Below are 20,094 nucleotides of genomic sequence, written 5' to 3' on the forward strand. Positions count from 1 at the left end.
CTGCCTGTGTGTCCTTTCTGCTTGTGCTAATCTTACTCTACATTCACCTTTACTCTTCAACCCTCTTTTGTGTTTTTTTCTGTCCACAGGGAGGTTTTCAAAGTTTGATCGGACCCAATGAAAAAACTGCTTCCTCCTTACACTGCTGTAGTAAAATTATTTTTCAAGGCATTGTTTTTTATGTTACTGCTGGGCATTTTTGACTTACTACTTTACTTTCCATGTATCTATCGTCCCTATTGTTGTTCCTCCAACCAAAAGACCCATTCAAAGCTAGGAAAAACCCTGACAAGAGGACGCTTTTCAGGAGAAGTCTCACAGCAGGTTTCAGCCTGAAACTTGGGCCTTTTCACATGCACAAAGACTTTGTGTTGTTAAGCAACACTATTCACTGTCTATGACCAACACCAAGATTTGGCCAAAGGACCAGCTCACTATGTGAGTCACATGTTCTGGGAATGTGGTTAATGCCGTCCTTGGTTACCATAGAAGCAGGAAGCAGGAAATACTACAATAATTAAAGCACTGGATAAATTTGTGGAGTGGCATATGTGATTCATTTTGATGAGAGAGCCACGAAGGCACGAAGGGAAGTGAGAACAGTAAAGAAAGCAGAGCGAGAAAGTGAAAGTATAGAGTTGGGAGAAGGTCAACAGCGGGTGAAAGTGAAATAAAGGGTGAGACGAGGAGGGGAATGGGAAAAGAATGTGTGTAAGAGAAGCAGAAATATACCTGATAAAACCACATATATATGCAGATAAACAGAGAAAATACAGTTAAAAAAAGTGCAGGGAGAGGATCGAGATCTGGACACTTGTGAATGAAACAGAAGCGAGTGAAAGGCGATGACACGCGGGCGAGGAGACGTTCTGTGGACGAGACGCTCACCATGTTGAAATAGGAGCGGATCTTCACTCCTCTGGCTAGATCCCACACAATACAATTCCCATCATGCCCCGCTGAGAAAAGGATTCTCGGATCAAAGGGATGTGGCTCCAGAACAAACACTTCATCCTCGTGACCCTGTCGACCAACAACACGAACATCTAGGATTAGATTAAGAAATAAGAAAAGAGAAGCAACAGCCAAACCTGACTTTTTATGCTTAAGCCCACACACAGCTGAGCATATTTTGCAATCCTCTCACTGTCAGTGTGCAAACCCACATGCTTTTTAAGTTAACAAGTAAAAAATTCATATTCATCTGTTTTTTGTTTGCTTTTTATATACACTGTTTTCAGGCAGCTATCAAATGTTCCAGTTTTATCACTGCGTCACCAAGGAGACTCTGACAGCGTGTTAGCAACTAGATTTCTGATCAAAAGATAAAGTAAAAATGATGAAAACAAGGCCAAGAGCTAAGTAGTGAAACAGCAGCAGCCTAAGATGACCCTAACAGCAACACCGTAATACAGAAGAGTTACTTGAGTACAATGTTTAGTTTGTTAACTGACAGGAAGACAATAACTTAAAGCAGAAGGATGGCATCTCCATAAAACCACATGTCTGGGTGACATTAAAGCTTGGTTGGCTTTAAACATTTTAAATTTTAATGAAAAGAAAACAGAGGTGTTGGTGTTTGGTGCTAGTGGTCCCTGTGAGTCCTCCTCTGTTGATTTGGGATGCCTGGAAGTTTATTTTACATCTGTTATTACTGACCTTTGTCCAGCTGTTATCATTTAAGGCGACTGGCAAGAGTGAAATCTTTTCTTTCTAGGCAGCATTTGGAAACAGTGATCCATGCTTTTATTCCTTCCCGTCTGGACTACTCTAACTCACTTTACGTGGGTCAGTCAGTCGCTGCTCTCACTATGTCCTTTAGAGTTCATCTTAATATTCTTATGTTTGTTTTTAAACAATCACAATCTAGCCCCGCCTTACCTCTCTGAGTTTCTACGTCCCTACACACCCTGTCCGTCTCTTAGGTCAGCTGATCAGCTGCTCCTGAAAGTACCGAGATCCAAGAGGAAGCTCAGAGGGGGCGGGGCTTTTTCTATCATTGCTCCTAAATTATGGAATAACTTGCCCTTGCACGTTAGAGAGGCCCCTTCACTGTCCACTTTTAAAACACGTCTTAAAACCCATTTTTATTCTTTGGCTTTTGACCGTAGTGAGACTTAGTTTCTCTTGGAATTAAATTAGTTATTAACTAACTAATTAATTATTTTACTTTTTTCTTTTATTTGGCTTTTATTTATATCGTATGTAATTTTATTATTTAGTTCTAACGTACAGCATTTTCCATCAGCAAATCAAAAATTCACAACACAACGTGGATGACTTATTCCGGAAACAGCCTACACAGCAGCTGCTGAGCCATATCACTCATGTGTAGGGATGGGTGCCGGTATCCGGTGACATAAACGGTAGTAACCAGACCGAAAAGCAGCGCACATTTCGGTGCTTTTTTTTCCTGAGATGTCATACACTTTGGATTCTAGCCAATCATTTTACCTTTGCAAGCGGGCCCAGGTACGTACGTTCTTTTAGAGCAGAGCTACAGATTAAAAATGCCCAAGGCGAAGCGGTCAAAAGTCTGGCTGTACTTCACAGCAAAAGATGCAAACTCAGCAGCCTGCAACAAGTGCTTTAAGGTGGTACTGTGCAAAGGAGGTAACACCTCGAATCTGATGAAACACCTGGCGACGCATAGCGTTTCTTTAAAAGCCGAGAAATGCGCCGTATTTGATAGCTTGCTGCAAGAGCTCACACCGAGCACATCTACTGCGCGTGTGGTGCCTGTTATCGGACCCGGAGTTAGCAACATCCCCCAAGAACCAGAAGAGGAGAGTCCTGGCCCCTTGCCCTGCCAGTGTAGCAGAAATGATGAGGATGATGATGCAGCAGCAGCCGTTCTTCTCTGCGTGAGTAGCTTAATGTTGTTCGTGTGTAATTTACGTTGAGTAGGCTAACCACATTAATGCATGTAAGGTGAACTAGCAAACATCATCATAGCTACATGCGACTGTCTTCTTGTTTGATGGCAGATGTTCCCTTCACCCTGGCCAAAAAGGCTAAAATGACCAAAGAAAAAGTGGGAAACAGCTAAACATGAGAGGTTTTTGGATAAAGTTTGTGTTTTTTCCATTGTTTAAGCACTGCTTCCAGCCAAGAGTGATGCCATAAATCCCCTATAGCTGCAGAAAAGGCTAACATTGTTATCTTTTTACAAAAAAACAGCTGAACATGAGAGGTTTTTGGACAATGTGTGTGTTCTACATTCTTTGAGCACCGTTTAAGCACCGGCACCGTTTCAAAAGTACCGGTTTGGCACCGGTATCGGATAAAACCTAAACGATACCCATCCCTACTCATGTGCTAATAGGCTGTATGTCTGCAGGGCTTTTTAACTCACAGCATCCGAAAAAGTGAAAATTTGTAATAACATCAACATGTGGATAAGTGAATAAGAGGGTTTAACCTCTGAGGGCCATGCATGTGTATACAGTGTGAACTGGCAGTGTGTTGTGGTCCAGTCAACAGTGATCTGAGCTGTTACAGAATAACACACAACACTGAACTACGATATTATGATACACATCTTTGTTTGTGTCCGAGTGTCAAGTCACCACATACCATCAGGACATGGACCAGATTTCCAGTGATGGAGTTCCACACTTTCAACGTCAGATTGTTGGCCGCCGTTATCACTGTGCTGTCATGGCGATCCCATGCCACCATGGTAACCTTCAGCTTGGTCACCTTGTCTTCCAGCGGCGGAGGGTTGTACTTCCTGAGGGGGAGAGCAGTGATGCCGTTCAGGACTAACTGAGGTCTTTCTAGTTTAGTTTACACATAAAAATCAGACACAGAGTCGTTGCCAAAGGTATTAGCAGCAGCATCACTCCAAAATTCAAATTTTTATTCATTTCCAATAAAGGTTCATCTTCACCATATCACAGAAACATGGAAGAAATCATCTAAATAAAAACTGAGCAGCATACTGCATGAAAAACAAACTCTGTGCTACTGCCAAATGTTTTGGCCATGACTGTGTATCAAATATGAAAATACTGTAAAAACAAAACAAAAAAAGTAGACGCAACAAAAAATGAAACGCATCTTTTTCTAACTACATTAGTTTTAAGTTTAAAAAACTCCACTGTCCTTTCCTTTTGAGGAATGTATTCTATTTTCCTCAGTCCCTTTTTACACCGTTAATGAGGAGCCAGACCAATCTGACAGTTAGACCTTATCTTTCTGCAGCTTCAGATAATTATTCACAACCCCAGCTGTTCCTGTTTACATAAGAAAGATGTGAAAATCAACACATCCAAAACATCCCAATACTTTTTGCTGCAATTCCCTGACCCAGACTTTCTTTATTTTACAGACCGATTGTAGGAGCAATGGTTATAGATTTAACTCTATTAAATACTTCAAGTAACTTCTTGTATTATCCAAGTTGTGGGCATTTAGGACTTTTTTTAGGTTTTGTTTTAGTTGACCTCGTTGCTGCATTAGGTTTGTTGCGTTTGTTCAGGCAACAAAGACATAAACAGTCTGTCAGTGTACTCTACTCATGCACCGTCTGGGAATAAATCTATACTCTGTCTAGGAGCAGTCAGGTAATCAATCACCATGTCACACTTTATCCCACAGGTGTGAAAGAGATTTTTCTTTAACTTAACAATGCAGCTTCTGTATATTATGCAGTAGGTCATTGTACTTTAAATACATAAAAGCACGTGTAAAACACTTCAAAACTCTGCATTTTTCATGAGAAGAATTCATCACACACTGTAGCGTTCAATGCAGGTGATTGATTATTTTAAAATGTAAACTGACATCATCACCTCCAGGATGATCCCAGCTCACAAGGTCTTTATTCCAAGCACAAAAGCACTAATGGGAAGGCCAGGCCTTGACGGCAGTGCAGAGACACATACCCGGGTAATTTGGTCTGCATGTCCAGCAGAATGCTCTTCCAGCCCTGAGGGTGAAGCTGCCAGATCCGAGCTGTACCGTCCCTGCTGCCGCTCACAAACCTGCAACACAAGCGCGCGCGCACACATTTATGTGAATGAAAATATAACACTTACTTTGAGATCAGCTTCCTGCAGTAAAATGGTTCCCTCCGTCTCCACACATCAACAGTAAATACATGTACCCCCGGATCTCCACCTCTACCACCCTGGCTCTTTGCATACACCGTCTACACCTTCCTCCCTGCTTAGATTACAGCAACCCAGGGGAATTACAGCTGAGCTTGTTTTTCTGCACTCCGTCTAGTTTAATATGTCGCGCACAAGCACAAGTGTGTGTCTGAATGTGTGTTTGTGAGAGAGAGACACACACAAAGAGTGTGTGTTAGACATTAAGCAAAGCTGCTGACATCATCAAGTTATATCACAGCACCGCGAGGTTCACAACGCAACAGTGGTGCAGAAAAATTAACTGCAATAACTATGTACCACACGCACACACGTATAGAAATGCAATCTGCGTAAACTCACCTGTCACTGCAATGTGAAAACTGGATGCTGTCAACTTTGTCCTAAGTGGGAAAATATGAGAGAGAAACGTCAGCGCAAGCCTATTTCTTATTTAGTTAGGGTTAAACTGTATTTTCAGCAAATTAAAAAATGTCAAATAACTCGTTCATCTCAGACATTTTCAATTACAATTCCACGTTTCATTGACAAGAACAATATTTGTGACAAATCATTTCAAATCCACCTTTAAAATTGACTACTATAAGAGCAGCTTTGTATTTTTCACATTTCCAAATAGATATTCCAATTTTTTATTTATCCTCTCAATTCCTCCTCTTTGGCTCTCTTCACAAACTGAAGGTCTGAACAGCAGCTGGTGCTCATGATCAGAGCAGTATGTCTGGAATAACTATATCCACTCTTGCTGAGATCATACACAGGCAAGAGTGGAAAAAACTGTCTGAAAATGAGCACTGTTTGTGCACATGTCGTATTTGTTATTTGAAGCATCTGTGGTTAGAAGAGTATATACAGGACAGAAAATAAGGAAGACTATTATAGGTCTGCTTCAGATGTTCCTGAGGAGGTTGATATATGGCTGAAAACTTCAGAAGCCAGCATGTTTTTTTTGCTTTTATTGTTAAAATAAATCAAATTGAAAAATCAAGAGGAGCTTTCACTGAAAAAAATAAAACTATATCACAAACAGTAAGAAAACTATAGCTATAGATCTACAGCTACAGATTTGATCATTTTTAGTAATATTCTCAGAAAACTAGCTCAAATCGTAAACTTGTTCAATAAGCCAACACAGTGCGCTTGGATTAAAGCTGTTTTTGTAGTAACTAAATAATAAATAAATAAGTACGCTGACTCACCGTATGGGACTCAAGCTCAGAGATCTTTTCTGGTTGGCCTGAGCCAAAGTAGTATACCCTGATGATGTGGTCTGTGCTTCCTGTGGCGAGGAACATACCACCTGGATGCATATATTTTTAATAGAAAGAAAGAAAAAAGATTAGGGTAATATTTGTTTCACATTCACTGGTTTACCTCGGGGACATTGGTATACATTAACTATTTGCAAATGTGCGTGCTTTTGCAAACCAGTAATATTTCTAACCCTTAAAATAGAAATACCCACAAAAAACAGACCACAGTCATTCCACATTTACTGATAAGGAGCAGCAGCCACACAAGTGGTGACGCACAATGTGTGCTGTTCTCCAGTTAGTCTGAGTGAGCATCTTGTTCTGTTTCTCTGTCAGTGTTCTGGAAGCATGCATAAAAAAACCACAGCGAGCTGCGTTCACCTGCGCTGAAGGAGGAGCAGATCATCTGGACGCCGGGTCGAGAGCGCTCTGTGAATTTACTGGGCCTCTGACTGGACGCACACACAAACACACACACGAGAACAAAATCATTTATAACACAATTTAACACAAAGAACCACCACCTTGTGTTTTTAATAGAAAATGTTTTACATTTTGGCGTCTTGGCTGAGTTTGGCGTGCTTTACATACTGCACCTAAACATTTCTAAAACTGGCCAGTTGGCCATTAAATACAGAGACAATTATAAATTCATGTGTACTTAAGATCAATACAATCAAACTTTTACACAAATAAGCCTCTTTCAGACATGCACTCCTTTCCATTCGTCAAAATTTATCAACTTCATGTCTCTTTTTAAAAAACAAAAAGACCGTGTGCGACCGAGTAATTATTTCAGTGCAACACATGCCTAAACTGCAAGCAGTCGAATTTACGTAATAAGATTACACCGCACTGACTTCCAAGGGCGTGCACAGGTTTCTAGCCAGTATATAGAGACCCATTAATGAAGCACAGGCTCTCTGCATCGAGTAGCAGAGACAATATGGGGACAAGGTTCACAGAGAGGTAATATGAGCGTCAGGAACAAGCCAGTGCAGGTAACAATAAGGAAGAAGATGCAGGAAGCTCAGATCAACTTCTAAAAATAAAAATAAGTCTTTTTACTCCACTGAAAACTACGTGTCATCTCGTGCCAAATATCGCATCCAAACCGTGGCTTTCTACATCGCGGCTGCGCAATTCACTGAATGAGGCCGTGAGGAGCATGAGCTCAAAAAGTGACCTTTATCTGAATGACAGAACGCTGTCACTTACAGATTGATGAGGACAACTGTGTTATGTATGCCGTGTCTGAAAAGGAGCTGCGATGACGTGCTGACAAAATGCTTGATGCACAAAGTGTGAGAAATGTTTGTGCAGGTGAGACCGTGTGTTTTTCTCACCCAAACTTGAGTGTCCGTGCATCCCACTGCCAGAAGCAGATGGTGCCATCAGCTCCAGTGGAGGACAGGTAGCGCTTGGAGCCGCTACAGAGAGGAGAAAACTGCAAACACAACCAATCAGAGGTTAGCGGAATGAACAGAGGACAAAGACACACACAAACACAGTCGCTCTCACTGGGCACTTCATTAAGTATACCTGTTTGTCTGCTTTTTAAAGCAAATATGGAATCAGCCAATCGCATTGACAGGCTACAGCAGCAGAAAGACTACATGAGTGCCACTCCTGTCAGCTACGAACAGCAAACTGAAGCTACAATTCTCATGGGTTCACCAAAACTGGAAGAATATTGCCGGGTCTGATGAGCATCAATTTCTGCTGTAACAACCAGATGCTGGGTCAGAATTTGAAGTCAACACATATTCTGATGGCTGCTTTCAGCAGGACGATGACACAAAGCTCCAATCATCTCAAAGTGGTTTCTTTAACATCTCGGTGAGTTCACTGCCCTCAAGTCAGCCTCCACAGTTACCAGATCTCAATCCAGCAGAGCACCTTTAGGATGTGATTTTTAATACAATGCATGTGCAACAAATCTGCAGCAGCTGTGTGATGGTATCACATCAATATGGACCAAAATCTGTGAGGGATGCTTCCAGCATATTGTTGAATCTCTGCCATGAAGATTAAAAGCAGTTATAAAGGCAAAAGAGCGTCCAGCCAGGAGCAGATAAGGGTGACTAACAAAGCGTCCAGTAAACTGAAAGCAGTTGCACAGATAAAACTTGACACAAGTTAAACTGTGTGCTGTAAACACAAAAACATTTATATAGATATATATTGCCTGTTAAGTAAAAACCTAGCTTTCTACAGTAAAATGCAGTTGCAGTTTGTGGTGGCTTCTCCCAGTCTGTAAAGAATATGAAATAAAAACAGCTTTAAAACAATACCTGCAGTGAGGTGATGGATGCTGCGTGTCCCTCCAGGACAGCCAGAGGAGCGCAGGTTTGTAAGCACCACACTCTAATGGTCTTGTCACAGGAGCCGGCGGCAATCATGGTGTTCTCATAGCTGACGGCCATGTCGGAAATCTCGGCAGCGTGGCCGCGCAGGGTTGCCAGCAGACGCCCGTCATCTGTTCCCCAGATCTTCACGAGACAGTCATCTGAGCCCTGGGACAGAAAGAAAACACCACCGCACATGAGTGAAGATTCACATTTGAGATCAGCGCATCTGCTTCTGGGAAGACAAATTAAAAATGTGAAGTTGAAGAAGATTTCCAAAATCTATCTGAGCACGCTGCAGAGCAGGACTCTCAGCAAATTGGCAAATGTGGAATACAAACAGAGGAGGGAAAGAGACTCTTGAAATGTAAAAATAGATCAATGATTAATTTGATTTTTGACAAAAAAGCTACAATGAACATCTCAAGGCACTGACGGTGCATTTGCATGCACTGTAATCAGCTTATTATTAACAGGTAAAGAGAAAAAGACCGCAGCTGGCATGTAAACACATTCCCTGGCTAATGTTATCAATGCAAAACAACAGTGAGCACTGCCAAATGAACACGCACACTGTTACTGTGGTCTGAGAATATCTTAGGCTGATTACATTTGACTCAGTAGACTGAGACTGGATGTGATGACACAGAGTTGGTTTTACACACATGAGAACTCGACTGTTAGAACGGAGGCACAGAAAATAGATCAGGCAGGAACCAACTCATCTCCTCTTACTTTGTAACGGTTTTGTAGCAAAGTAGAAGCAAATAATAATTCTATTAATATTTATAAATAGTTACCAAAAAAAAAGCTTTGTTAGTGAAGCATTTACAAGAATTGTTAGCTCAGATTCTCCTTAAACACTCATAAGTCTGCAATCAAAGTGCACGATCGAGTCTTCAATCGTGAAACCGCCTTTGGGGCGAGTGCCTGACTGCGATCCAACTCGCTGACGGTTAAAATGCTCGTGATTCAACACGTTGCCAGATCCATCTGTTTTTTAGTTAAGAGCTCAAAATTATTTAAGTAACAGGTAACCGTGATGAAGACGCGAAAGACACACAAACACAAATCCACTTGTTTTAAAAAGCCAGCGATTTCAGGATGTAACGCTTCATAAAATTAAACTTCTTCGCTTTAAAATAAGAATTTTTGACACGCTGAGGGTCAAACACTGTTAATGACGGTGTTTCATTTTATGTGCTCCAACATGCACCTGAAACCTTTTGAAAAATCATAACGCTTTATAAAATAACTAACACAGTGCTGTATGTTAAGTATCAGCTGACGTGTTGGTTGCCCCGAAAGCCTTGACCTTTTATAACTACAAAGCATTTTGGGAGACCTGCCACGCCGTCTGCACCACCATAGATTTAAGAGCAAAGTGCAATCCTCCCTGTTTCCTCACAACTACAGATAAGATTTTAACCACAGTCACAAGGACAACAAGCACAAACCAACTGCTCTCGATTTGTCTTTTCAAGTGACCACAAGAATTGGCTGTTTTTAAAATTATGTTATGCAAATCGATATAACTGACAGCAAAGCTGTTGTTGGACCAAACTTGCGTGCACTTGTTCACCGAACACAACGATCCCCGCGAATCTTTAGGGCGCACAAAATAATCAATTAATATGCCTGAAACAGCATAAGAGCCTGAGCAAAAGGACTGAAGAGATCTAAAAATAAGAACATATATAAATAAAAATGATCTCGTGATAAAAGGAGGGGAAAAAGTAGCAGAGAGAGAGGGGGGGGGAAAAGGGAGAGAAAGTGAGGGAGAGCAAGGATGAATTTTAATTCTGGCACTTAGCCAGCGCCTCAGAGGAAACATTTTCTCCAGTTATGATGAGAAATAGCAAGATGAAGAGTGGGGGGGAGGGAGGAAGAGAAAGGAACAAAGGAGGGGCAGCATAGCATGAGGACGGGGGGAGAGAAAGAGAGAGAAAGAGAGATAACAGGAAAAAAGACACAGAGACACTCAATCTAACCCCCTCCTCCTCCTCCTCCTCTCAGCAGCCAGCCATTTTTAGAGATTTAAGAAGTGAAAGCTGAAAATGGTGTAGAACAGCAGGCAGTGTTTGACTCAAGATTCCAAACAGAAGGACGGCGACATTAAATCAACATTGTCTCATTGTTCCTTCACCATTTAACACGTTACCAGAAGCTGTACCTCTCTCAAACTAGGTGGAAAAGGCATGCGGCAAATGTATACAACGGGCACCCAGGGGGCAAAGGTCAGCTTACTTCTTTTGAGATAAATGCTTTCACTTCATTACCCGTGATTATTATCATCGCACAGCTGTCTGAGTTTTTCCCGACGTATAACCCAACAGGTTATAGCTGTGAGTCACTGAGTAAAAGCGTCCTACCACAGTTAGGTAAACAGTAATTACCGCCTAGCAGAACCGTTACAGCATGAAACGCAGATGCTTGTGCATCTTGGTGAGCGAGCGGCACCTTGTAACAATCTAACACAGAATGCGAGACGTGACTCTAAACAAACACAGAGCCGCCGCAATCGCGCAGCAGCCACAAGAGATTCGACTCGAACAGGCTCTCGTTCACAAGCTAATGTGTCAACGCAACGTCGAACAAAAACGCGCGTGGGAAAACTTACGGTGAAGATGCGTCGCCCCGTCCTGTCGAAGGTCACGCAGTACACGGACGACAAGTGTCCCAGGATCCTCTTGTGCATCTTCATGTGTGTGTACACGGCCGTGGGCACCAGCTGACGGAGACGGTAGGCGCCATTCAGTCGACGGCAGAAGCTCGTCTCCACTGGATGTCAAGAAAAACATGCACGTTAGTACGGAAAGACACGACTGTACAGAATGTACAGATGTAAACGTCACTAAATATACATTAAATTGACAAAAGTCTCCACTCGTCTGCTTTCCCATGCACACTCCAATCTTAATGCAAAGAGTTTAATATCCTGTCAGTTTGGTACCATAACAGCTTCAGCTCTTCTTTCCACAAGGTTTAGGAGTTTGTTTATGGGAATTTTTGAGCGTTCTTCCAGAAGCACCTTTGTGAGGTTAGGCGCTGATGTTGGATGAGAAGGCCGGGCTCGGATTCTCTGCTCTGATTCATCCCAAAGGTGTTTTATTAGGTTGAGGTCAGGACTCTGTGCAGGCCAGTCAAGTTCTCTTCCACACCACACTCGATCTTCCATGTCTTTATGGACCTTGCTTTGTGCAATGGTGCGCAATCATGTTGGAACAAAAAGAGGCCATCCCAAAAGTTTTCCCCCAAAGTTACGAGCATAAAATTGTCCAAAATGTTTTGATATCCTGAAGCATTAAGAGTTCCTTTCACTGGAACTAAGGGGCTCCCTCAAACCCCTCAAAAACAATAATCCTGCCTCCGCCAAACTTTATACTTTATACTTGGCACAAAGTAAACCCAAACGCCAAACCCAGACTCATCCATTGGACTCGTCCACAGAACACGACTCTGTTCCTCTAGAGTGCAGTGGCGCCGTGCTTTACACAACTGCATCCGACACTTTGCATTGCGCTTGGCGGTGTAAGACTTGGATGCGGCTACTTTCATGATGCATAACCGTTTCCATCAAGCTCTCTACACACTGTTCTTCTGCTAATCTGAAGGACACAAGTTTTTACAATAGAGCATAAGAATGCTGAAATATTTTAAAGTGAATTATTTTTAAAAAAAAAGACCTCCATCTTTTCACTCTTGGACTTATTAAGATTGGCTTTGTATGATTCACCATTCAAAATAATCCTCATTTATCTTATTTATCCTCCGCAGCACAACCCTCTTCTGATTGGCTGTCCCTGACACACAGTAGGTTTGAATGTAGATGAGTAAGGCTCCTCTGCGCTGTATCTGATGCCGGTGGTATAGTTGCTGCATCTGCTAGTTTATAGAGGGTCTTTCGTCCTTCACGTTTCATGAGATGCTCTGTAGAGAAGTGTCCATGTGACCTGCAGTTTTTTGCAACCAGTGTGCCAAAATTCGCATGAATGCTTCAGATGGATTCCAAGAGGACTTGGGGAAAAAAATAGAACAGGGAGGACTACTCATCCATGGTGTCCACAGCTGTCCATGTGCATCTCCACAAGCAAGTATAATCCTGGACTGAGATGGTCGTACTGAGCACATCCACTCTCACTGACACTGACATCAGATCCAGGAGTTTAAAAAAACTGTCCAAACAGCGCTCTTATACACGTCTGGAGCCGGAGCTTTTGGATTATTTGTAGATGCATCCCCCTGATTTTTGGAAACTATGGCCATGTTTATTAAGCGCGAGGTGGAGCACAACAAGTCCACAAGTCTGTGTGCAAACATACAGACTTCTTTAGGCAAATCAATAGTTGGCCCAGTCATTTTGGCCCACTTTACCAAAATGACTGTTTTCCTTACCAATATTCGGCGGACTCCCGTAGATAACAGGTGGCTCCGGTGGACGTCCACAGTGCAGCGCAGCCAGCGCTGAGCCTTTCCACACAACATGTTTGCAACCTGGAATTTACACACAGCACAGATGCATAAGCACATGCACAGCTATAGTTAAGTGTGTGTTGTGCATGTTGATCTGGATGTATGCAGTCATATTTGCATAACCACGCAAATGTATACATTCACTCCATGTCTTGGTAAGTCAGCACTTACACGCAGGAAGACACAGGCATTGAGCGAGTGGGTGTTTTTGCACGTGTGTATATTTAAGTATGCAAATGCACTGCACGTGAACTCACTCTTAGCGGTGCGGAGAAGATTCTGTCTGCCAGCTCCTAGAAGGCTGGTGAGTCCAGGCACACTGGCAGGGACCTCCCTCTCCAGCAGCGGACAAACTCTGGTGCAGACCTGCAGCAGGTGGTCTGGCGTGATGTGCCTGTAGAGCTTTACCTGAACGCAAGCATACACTCAGATTAAATCTGTCTTCAGGCTGGTAAATGACCACAAAAAACAACTACTGCTAGTGGGGGGAGGGTGGTAGAGTTTAAAAAAAGATAAAAAGGAAGCTGAGAGAAATGTGCTCAAAGAGCTTTCCTGCCAAAAGCTGCTGTGTCAAGACATCAAACCCCCACCAGCTGGATGATTTCTGCTGCTCGAACCCGACGACAGTGGTGTGAAAAAGAAAACGTCTCAGTGGAGGTACAAATGGGTTCCACATTACTACGCCAATTTTCACACACAAAAATCTACAAATCTATCGAACACATCAGGGGGTGAAAACATGTCAGAAGGCAAACGGTGGCTGCAAAGTAAAGGGAAATTGAAACTTTAATTTCAAATTCAAGTATTTCCAGCAAACAGAAACACTGAAAAATCCAGGCCACTTCCACAAATGCGGATGCAAGTAAAGGCCCCTCTGCTCTCTGAGTGTGTCAGAGGAAATCACACTAAACCGATAACAGATAAACTAACAGATAAGATCCTCCTTTTTTTAATAAACTGCAGAAATAAAAATACAACCGGACACGTATTTATACACTAAAATGAAAAAGATGAAGGCTTCTAAATGGTGCGGCTCCCAGCAGCATACGCACTACAACAGTGTGGTGGGATGGAGGGGGTGTGGCATGCAACATAAGGATGAAGCACACAGAAACCTACGCTGTTATAAACACACAGCCTCTCTGATTCCACTGACACATGGGGACCCTCCTGCGTGGCCTACTTCTAAAGAAACATGCACGCCTGAATGAGTGGAATGGCACGCACGATACAGCCGGGATGTAAGCGAGACACGGAGGGGAATAAAATAATGCAGCATGCAGCAGTGTGTTTACTTGGAGCAAGCCAGATCGGTTTAAATGTATTCACTCAAATCAGACGTGCAGTCATCGGCTTTGTTTCAGACACGTAAGCCTGAAATTAAACAATTATTCCACTCAGTCACACACACACACACACACACACACTTTTTCCATTCCTTTATCTGTCTCTGTGACACACACACACACACAATTAATGACCCCTTAATTGCTTTCAACATCCTTGCTGGTTCACAGACGTGATCAGTGTTTCTAAGTACATATCAGCCCCTCTTAGGTACACGCAGACCCACAACTGACACACACACACTAAACTAAGTGATGTGCAATAACAATTTGCTCCATTTTCCTTCCTTCTGAAGGGTAATGGATAACACTCCCCCAGCCACGGCTGCACCATCACAAAGCACATGGCCCCACACCACTACAAGTTACCCTCTATGTAATCATTATTAGTATTGCTATTATTCTTATTATTATTATAAACATCCTGCTTTCCATTCATAGCCCTACAAACATCTTTCACCTCAAGCATCACTGCCTCTGACATAGATTTGCATTCATTAAAGTGTATTATTACTGACAATTAATCCGTTAATAAATGAGTCTAAACACATTTGTGCTGATAACGATGCAGGCTTCCACTTCCACTCAAAAACACGGCCGTATTTCATTGCGCTTCGTCTTCCTGATCAGTTTGAAATGCGACACGAAAGCAATCGAACATCTAATGAATCCGCCTTCGTTAATTAGCCGCAATTAATATCGTTAATTATTACAATATCATTGTTGAGTCCTCAGTGATGCCCAACCCCCTTCTTTAACAGCGTCCCCCCCCCCCCCAGACATCTAACTACAAACACCTACAAAAAAATAATAAATAATCATAAATAAATAAATAAATCCAGCCGATATCCTGCCCTCCTGCCTCTAACCTCCCTGCTTCCGCTTGGTCTAATAATTAAAACCCCTCCGCAGTATTTTTTTAATACGGGAAATTATGCACAATAGACTGGAGGCAGGCTGAAAGACTGGGGACGGGAGGAGGAGGAACGGAGAGCCCAGCGAGCCAAGCAGGAAGAGAGAAGAAAAAAACACACACACACTCATACGAGCGGGCAGAACGACGCTGTCAATAATTTCTTAAACCTATACATTTACATGGCGATCAAGCTGCACTTTACGCCATCTAGTTCCGTGTGTGCTTTGGGACGTGAAGACGGAAATCGTCCCCCACAAACATTATCTCGTAGATTAACCAGGTCGCTGTTTTTTAAAATCAGTATTAAAATAAAACTTTTAAAATAACACAAAAAGGGAAAAAAAAAAAGATAACGGGGAGTGCGCGCTTTTAGCAGGTCTGACTCGGAAACAAATATGTAAGAGGATGGTGAATTCACTCCACGCCCCCATGCGTAAAAACGCCGCTTTCAGGCGAAAGCCCCGTTTGTTTACATGACAATTAAGCGCTCCAATTAATAGCGCGATTATAATACATCAAGCTGAACGTTACCTCGCATCTTCACACCGACTGATCCTTCCTCTGCTTTTCCGTCCGAGCTCGCACCAAAACAACCCTCTCCCCAAATAATAAAAAATAACCACTCCACAACAACCTCAAAGAACAGGGGGCGAGCCGTGTCTCCGGCTATACTGACTATACTCTTTATATTCCCCACGAATAAAAAAAAAAGTCCTGTTTTCTAACTCTTGTGCCCCCCTGTGTGTTTTCAACCCATGCACACAAATTATGGTTCTTGCAGGACAAGAGCGCCTCCATCTCTCTCTCTCTCTCTCCTAGAGGCTCGTGGCGCAGGGAGTCCCTCCTCCGGATCCTGGCGCTCCTACACCACAACACTCATGACGTATCAACATTTCACACACATTTTTCACCAACAACTCTCGCAACCTTTTGGACATGCATGGACACCAAACTCGCACACCGTGGCGCACACAAGGTTGGGACCCGAGCCCCTTGTAAGTGCTCCAAAAAGAGCAGCTTCCCTCCCCCTAAAGCCTGCAGCCGACTCGCCCTGCAAAGTCCTTCTTCAGTTTGTGCTCCACCACCTGATTTAAAAATTGCGGGAAATTCAATTTTTATTTTGCTCTCTAAAAACTTTTTCCTCAGTTATACAGCACCCTTACCAAATTTTCGTACGTCCCGGGGTGTTCCTGCCCCGTCCAGTCCAGCCTTTTGGGCAGCAGCTGAGGTGGAAAAACAGTGTGGACCGTGATCACCCAGTTTATAGACGTTACAGGTGATGTTTTAAAACAGTAAATGGTAAATCAGAGTCAAAGCAACATCACAAAGTACAGTGCAGAGAGAAGCATCTCTCTCGTGCTGCTGACTGCTTACCTCCTTCTCCTCCACCTCCCTTATCAGGGTCTGAAAATAGCATAAAAATACAGAATTACACCTCGTGACAATTGCCGACATATTATAAATTCTCCTAAAATGCGAAAACACCAACCTCGGCTGCTTTTTGACACGGTCCAGCTTCTAGAAATCGGGCTATTAGGAAGTACAGTTCTGGTATGGTTGGAGGGGGAGAAGAGGACGGGAGCTGCGTTAGAAGAGGGCACCGAGGAAATTGGGGGGATATTACAACGACCGTGACATAGTTTCCGATCTCCTTTACTCACCAGAAGTCAACTGCGCGATGTGTGTACTGTCTGAAGCCATTTTGGTGTTGTTTGCCAGGGCAGCGCCAGAGCCTGTGTGGTGGGTCTAGGTGGCTGCCCTGTAGCTGTCACTGTTTATCCACCAGGAAGAGGCTGCCTCCATTCAGCTTCGCTCGCACGAAGTCCCGGCTGCGGGAGTATACCTCCGCGGAGCGATAATTAGTGCGCGCTGAAGGCTTCACCCCGCCAAACACCGCCTTCCTTTAACAAAGACCGAATGGCTAAATTGTGGCTGTACTGAGCGCCGGCTGGGGCGAATTTCACTTACGACCGGTTTGCCGTGGAGGCATGTTTGTTTTAATCCCCCTCCCCCTCAAAGGAAAAAGCGCAAGCCCTCTGCGGAAGAATACAGGCGCTGTGGCTCACGTGCGCCGCCGTCGAGGGGAGGTAGAAATGGCAGCCTGCTAAAGGAGAGGACACATTGCTGCAGAATGGCTGTTATTTTGTAACTAGACGGCATTTATCACATTTTTATTCATTAGAGTCCATTCCTCTGTCATTTAGTGTCTATTGCGGATTACCACAGCCTAATTCTTGCCATATTTATTTTCTGTATATTCGTAGCTGGCGGGTTCAGAACATGGCTCCCGTGTTTGAGAGGGATTTACAGGCGAGCAAACGTTTCAGCTTAGTTTATCATTATTATTTTTTTATTATCAAACACCACAGCTAGCCTGTTCTCTTATCAGCTCTCCGTGTTCTTGCTGCTGGTCTCGCTTGTCGTAACTTTGTCGCTATTGTGTAATAAGATGTCCTAGCTAACACACCCACTCTCTCAGGGAGCCGTTTGGTGGGGAAGTCGTCCATTTCTCTTCCAAATACTACCAGGCAATAAAATGGGGGAAGGGTTGGAGAAGGGGAATGCAGCTTAATGAATGAAACCCCGTGAGTTACAGCAATTTAGTGGCAACTGAGACACTGAGACAAGGCACACACATCAAGGGGGGTTATCAAGGAAATGCATGACAGGATGCCTCGGTGACAGCTGTGAATGAAAAAAAAAGGAACAGCAACTCTTTGGTGTTAATTTTTACTTTTTAAAGTAAACTCACAATAATATGTGTGCAAGGGACGTGCATTATAGTTTTATTAAAAGCCACGTCACCAATGACAAACAACCCCTCCTGGTCTAATCTTATTTCCCACATTTAATGTTTACTGCTGCAAGTAAGACACAAATGAAAGTGAAGGTAAATACACACCACACGTGTTTCAGATCATTTTACAACAGTTTGGAGTTTTCTTTTTCGAAATATTTTGCCACATATCTTCTGTTTTTTTTCTCTTTTCACTCATATCTATAGCTTACATGTGTGAAGTTGCCTATGTGGTACAATTGAGCTAAATTGAAATATTCACACCCACTTACAGTTGCATATAATTCAGTCTACCTGCACAAATGATTAACACTAGTACAGAAACATATCACCTCTACATTTTAATTTCTTCTTTATAAACTATTTCAAATCTAACACATCAACAGTGCATCTGGGAAGATGCTATAAGGCTTCGTGCTTCTAAGAGTCAACTTAATTTTTTTGTCTATTTTAAACAGAGTAATGCCATTCTATTTGTAAAACTAACAAGGTGTAACTCAAATAAAATCAAGTGTAACGCACACAAATTAGGTCTGTATCGACACTTTCCACAACTTTGTCATTTATGTTGCATCGTTAGGCAATTATGGGTTCATTTTGTCAACGTTAAACACAAATAATACAACATTTATAGGCTGCCAGATGGACAGGAACTCAACAGAGAGTGTTCTCATCACCAGTGGCTACACCACCTACCATTATTCCATGTCAAAAGCGTTCTGGCAGATAGGTGGGTGGACGATTACTCTGAGAGGAACAAGCAATATTTGAGCTTTTCAAAAATCCACTTTAGTATTCTGACCCTCCCCTGACAGAGTTTTCGATCTTCTCTTCCAAATGTGCGCATCGTATCAGGCCAGATTAAACTGTCCATCCGTGGACTTCACTGATTGGGTGTAATTTGACCAACAAATTCTGTATATATTTTTTAAAGCACAGAAAAAAAGTTAAAATAATACTTAAAATATTTAGATGATCAGTTATGGGTTTTTCAGCCTAATCATTAACTTGTATTTTACCGGTTGACCTGAACTCTTATGACTAAGTTTATTGTGTGGGCTGACACCACCACAAGGAGGCAACCTCACCATGTGTCACTTTACGGGCCTAAGAGGAGTCAAAGGTTATGAAAAGATGCAATCAGTTACAGGTTTTCTTTTACTATAAATAGCTCACTGATAAATACTAATCACATTAAAAAAGAGATCTGAAATGGTTTGAGGTTATCTTGACAACAGTCCACACAGAGATACTTGTTTATCCACACCCTTGCAAATCCACACCCTTTACTAAACTTTGCCAGATAGCTTAAAAATCCTGTGAGGTGTGGAAAATTACTTGGCTTCAACACTCTTTCCCTGCTAGAGACAATCATCAGACAATCAGGACTCTGATGTCTTCACTAGTTAGAAAATAGAAGTTTCAGCTAAGTACTTTTGCAGCCACGTAACCTTTCTCATATCTTTAGTCTGGATTCAATGGTCTGCTCTGTGGGTTAATACAATGGCTCTTTTTTAAGTGTCATGATCAAGGTTAAGTAAAAGTAGGTGTGATAAAAAATTTTAGTTAACCCCAATGAAAATAATTTAAAATAATTTAAAAAAAAATGTGAAAATAAATATTATAGTGGTCAAATCTTTCACTACTTTTGTTGAGACTTGTCATGTTTACAATACTGTGACTCTGCTACGTTCACAGAGGGTTGTGTTTGCATTGCTACACTTTTTCTGAATTTCTGAAATTGTCTCACTTTCAAATTCCCTGCATATTTGAGTAAATAAAGATGCTACAGCTGACAATGAAACGAATAAAACCACCTGAAACATGAGTAAAAAAAAGGTAAATAA

At 42.4% G+C, this 20,094-nt stretch overlaps 1 protein-coding gene across 1 annotated transcript in view; it reads right to left on the reverse strand.

Moving 5' to 3' along the window:
- Positions 1–17,277, reverse strand: part of phip (PHIP subunit of CUL4-Ring ligase complex) — a 40,550-nt gene extending 23,273 nt beyond the window's left edge. Inside the window, exons 1-15 of the mRNA XM_026194205.2 lie at positions 17,112–17,277; positions 16,940–16,998; positions 16,825–16,854; positions 16,614–16,673; positions 13,446–13,596; positions 13,111–13,209; positions 11,336–11,496; positions 8,662–8,883; positions 7,714–7,814; positions 6,749–6,819; positions 6,314–6,414; positions 5,457–5,497; positions 4,890–4,988; positions 3,577–3,733; positions 889–1,023 (exon numbers count right to left, since the gene is read on the reverse strand). Of these exons, the coding sequence (XP_026049990.2) occupies positions 889–1,023; positions 3,577–3,733; positions 4,890–4,988; positions 5,457–5,497; positions 6,314–6,414; positions 6,749–6,819; positions 7,714–7,814; positions 8,662–8,883; positions 11,336–11,496; positions 13,111–13,209; positions 13,446–13,596; positions 16,614–16,673; positions 16,825–16,854; positions 16,940–16,998; positions 17,112–17,151 (1,527 nt within the window). The 5' untranslated portion in view covers positions 17,152–17,277. The remainder of the gene's footprint in view (positions 1–888; positions 1,024–3,576; positions 3,734–4,889; positions 4,989–5,456; positions 5,498–6,313; positions 6,415–6,748; positions 6,820–7,713; positions 7,815–8,661; positions 8,884–11,335; positions 11,497–13,110; positions 13,210–13,445; positions 13,597–16,613; positions 16,674–16,824; positions 16,855–16,939; positions 16,999–17,111) is intronic.
- Between the last annotated feature and the right edge of the window lie 2,817 nt (positions 17,278–20,094).

The sequence above is a fragment of the Astatotilapia calliptera genome, chromosome 15 (genome assembly GCF_964374335.1).
Source record: "Astatotilapia calliptera chromosome 15, fAstCal68.1, whole genome shotgun sequence".
Classification (NCBI taxonomy): Eukaryota; Metazoa; Chordata; class Actinopteri; order Cichliformes; family Cichlidae; genus Astatotilapia; species Astatotilapia calliptera.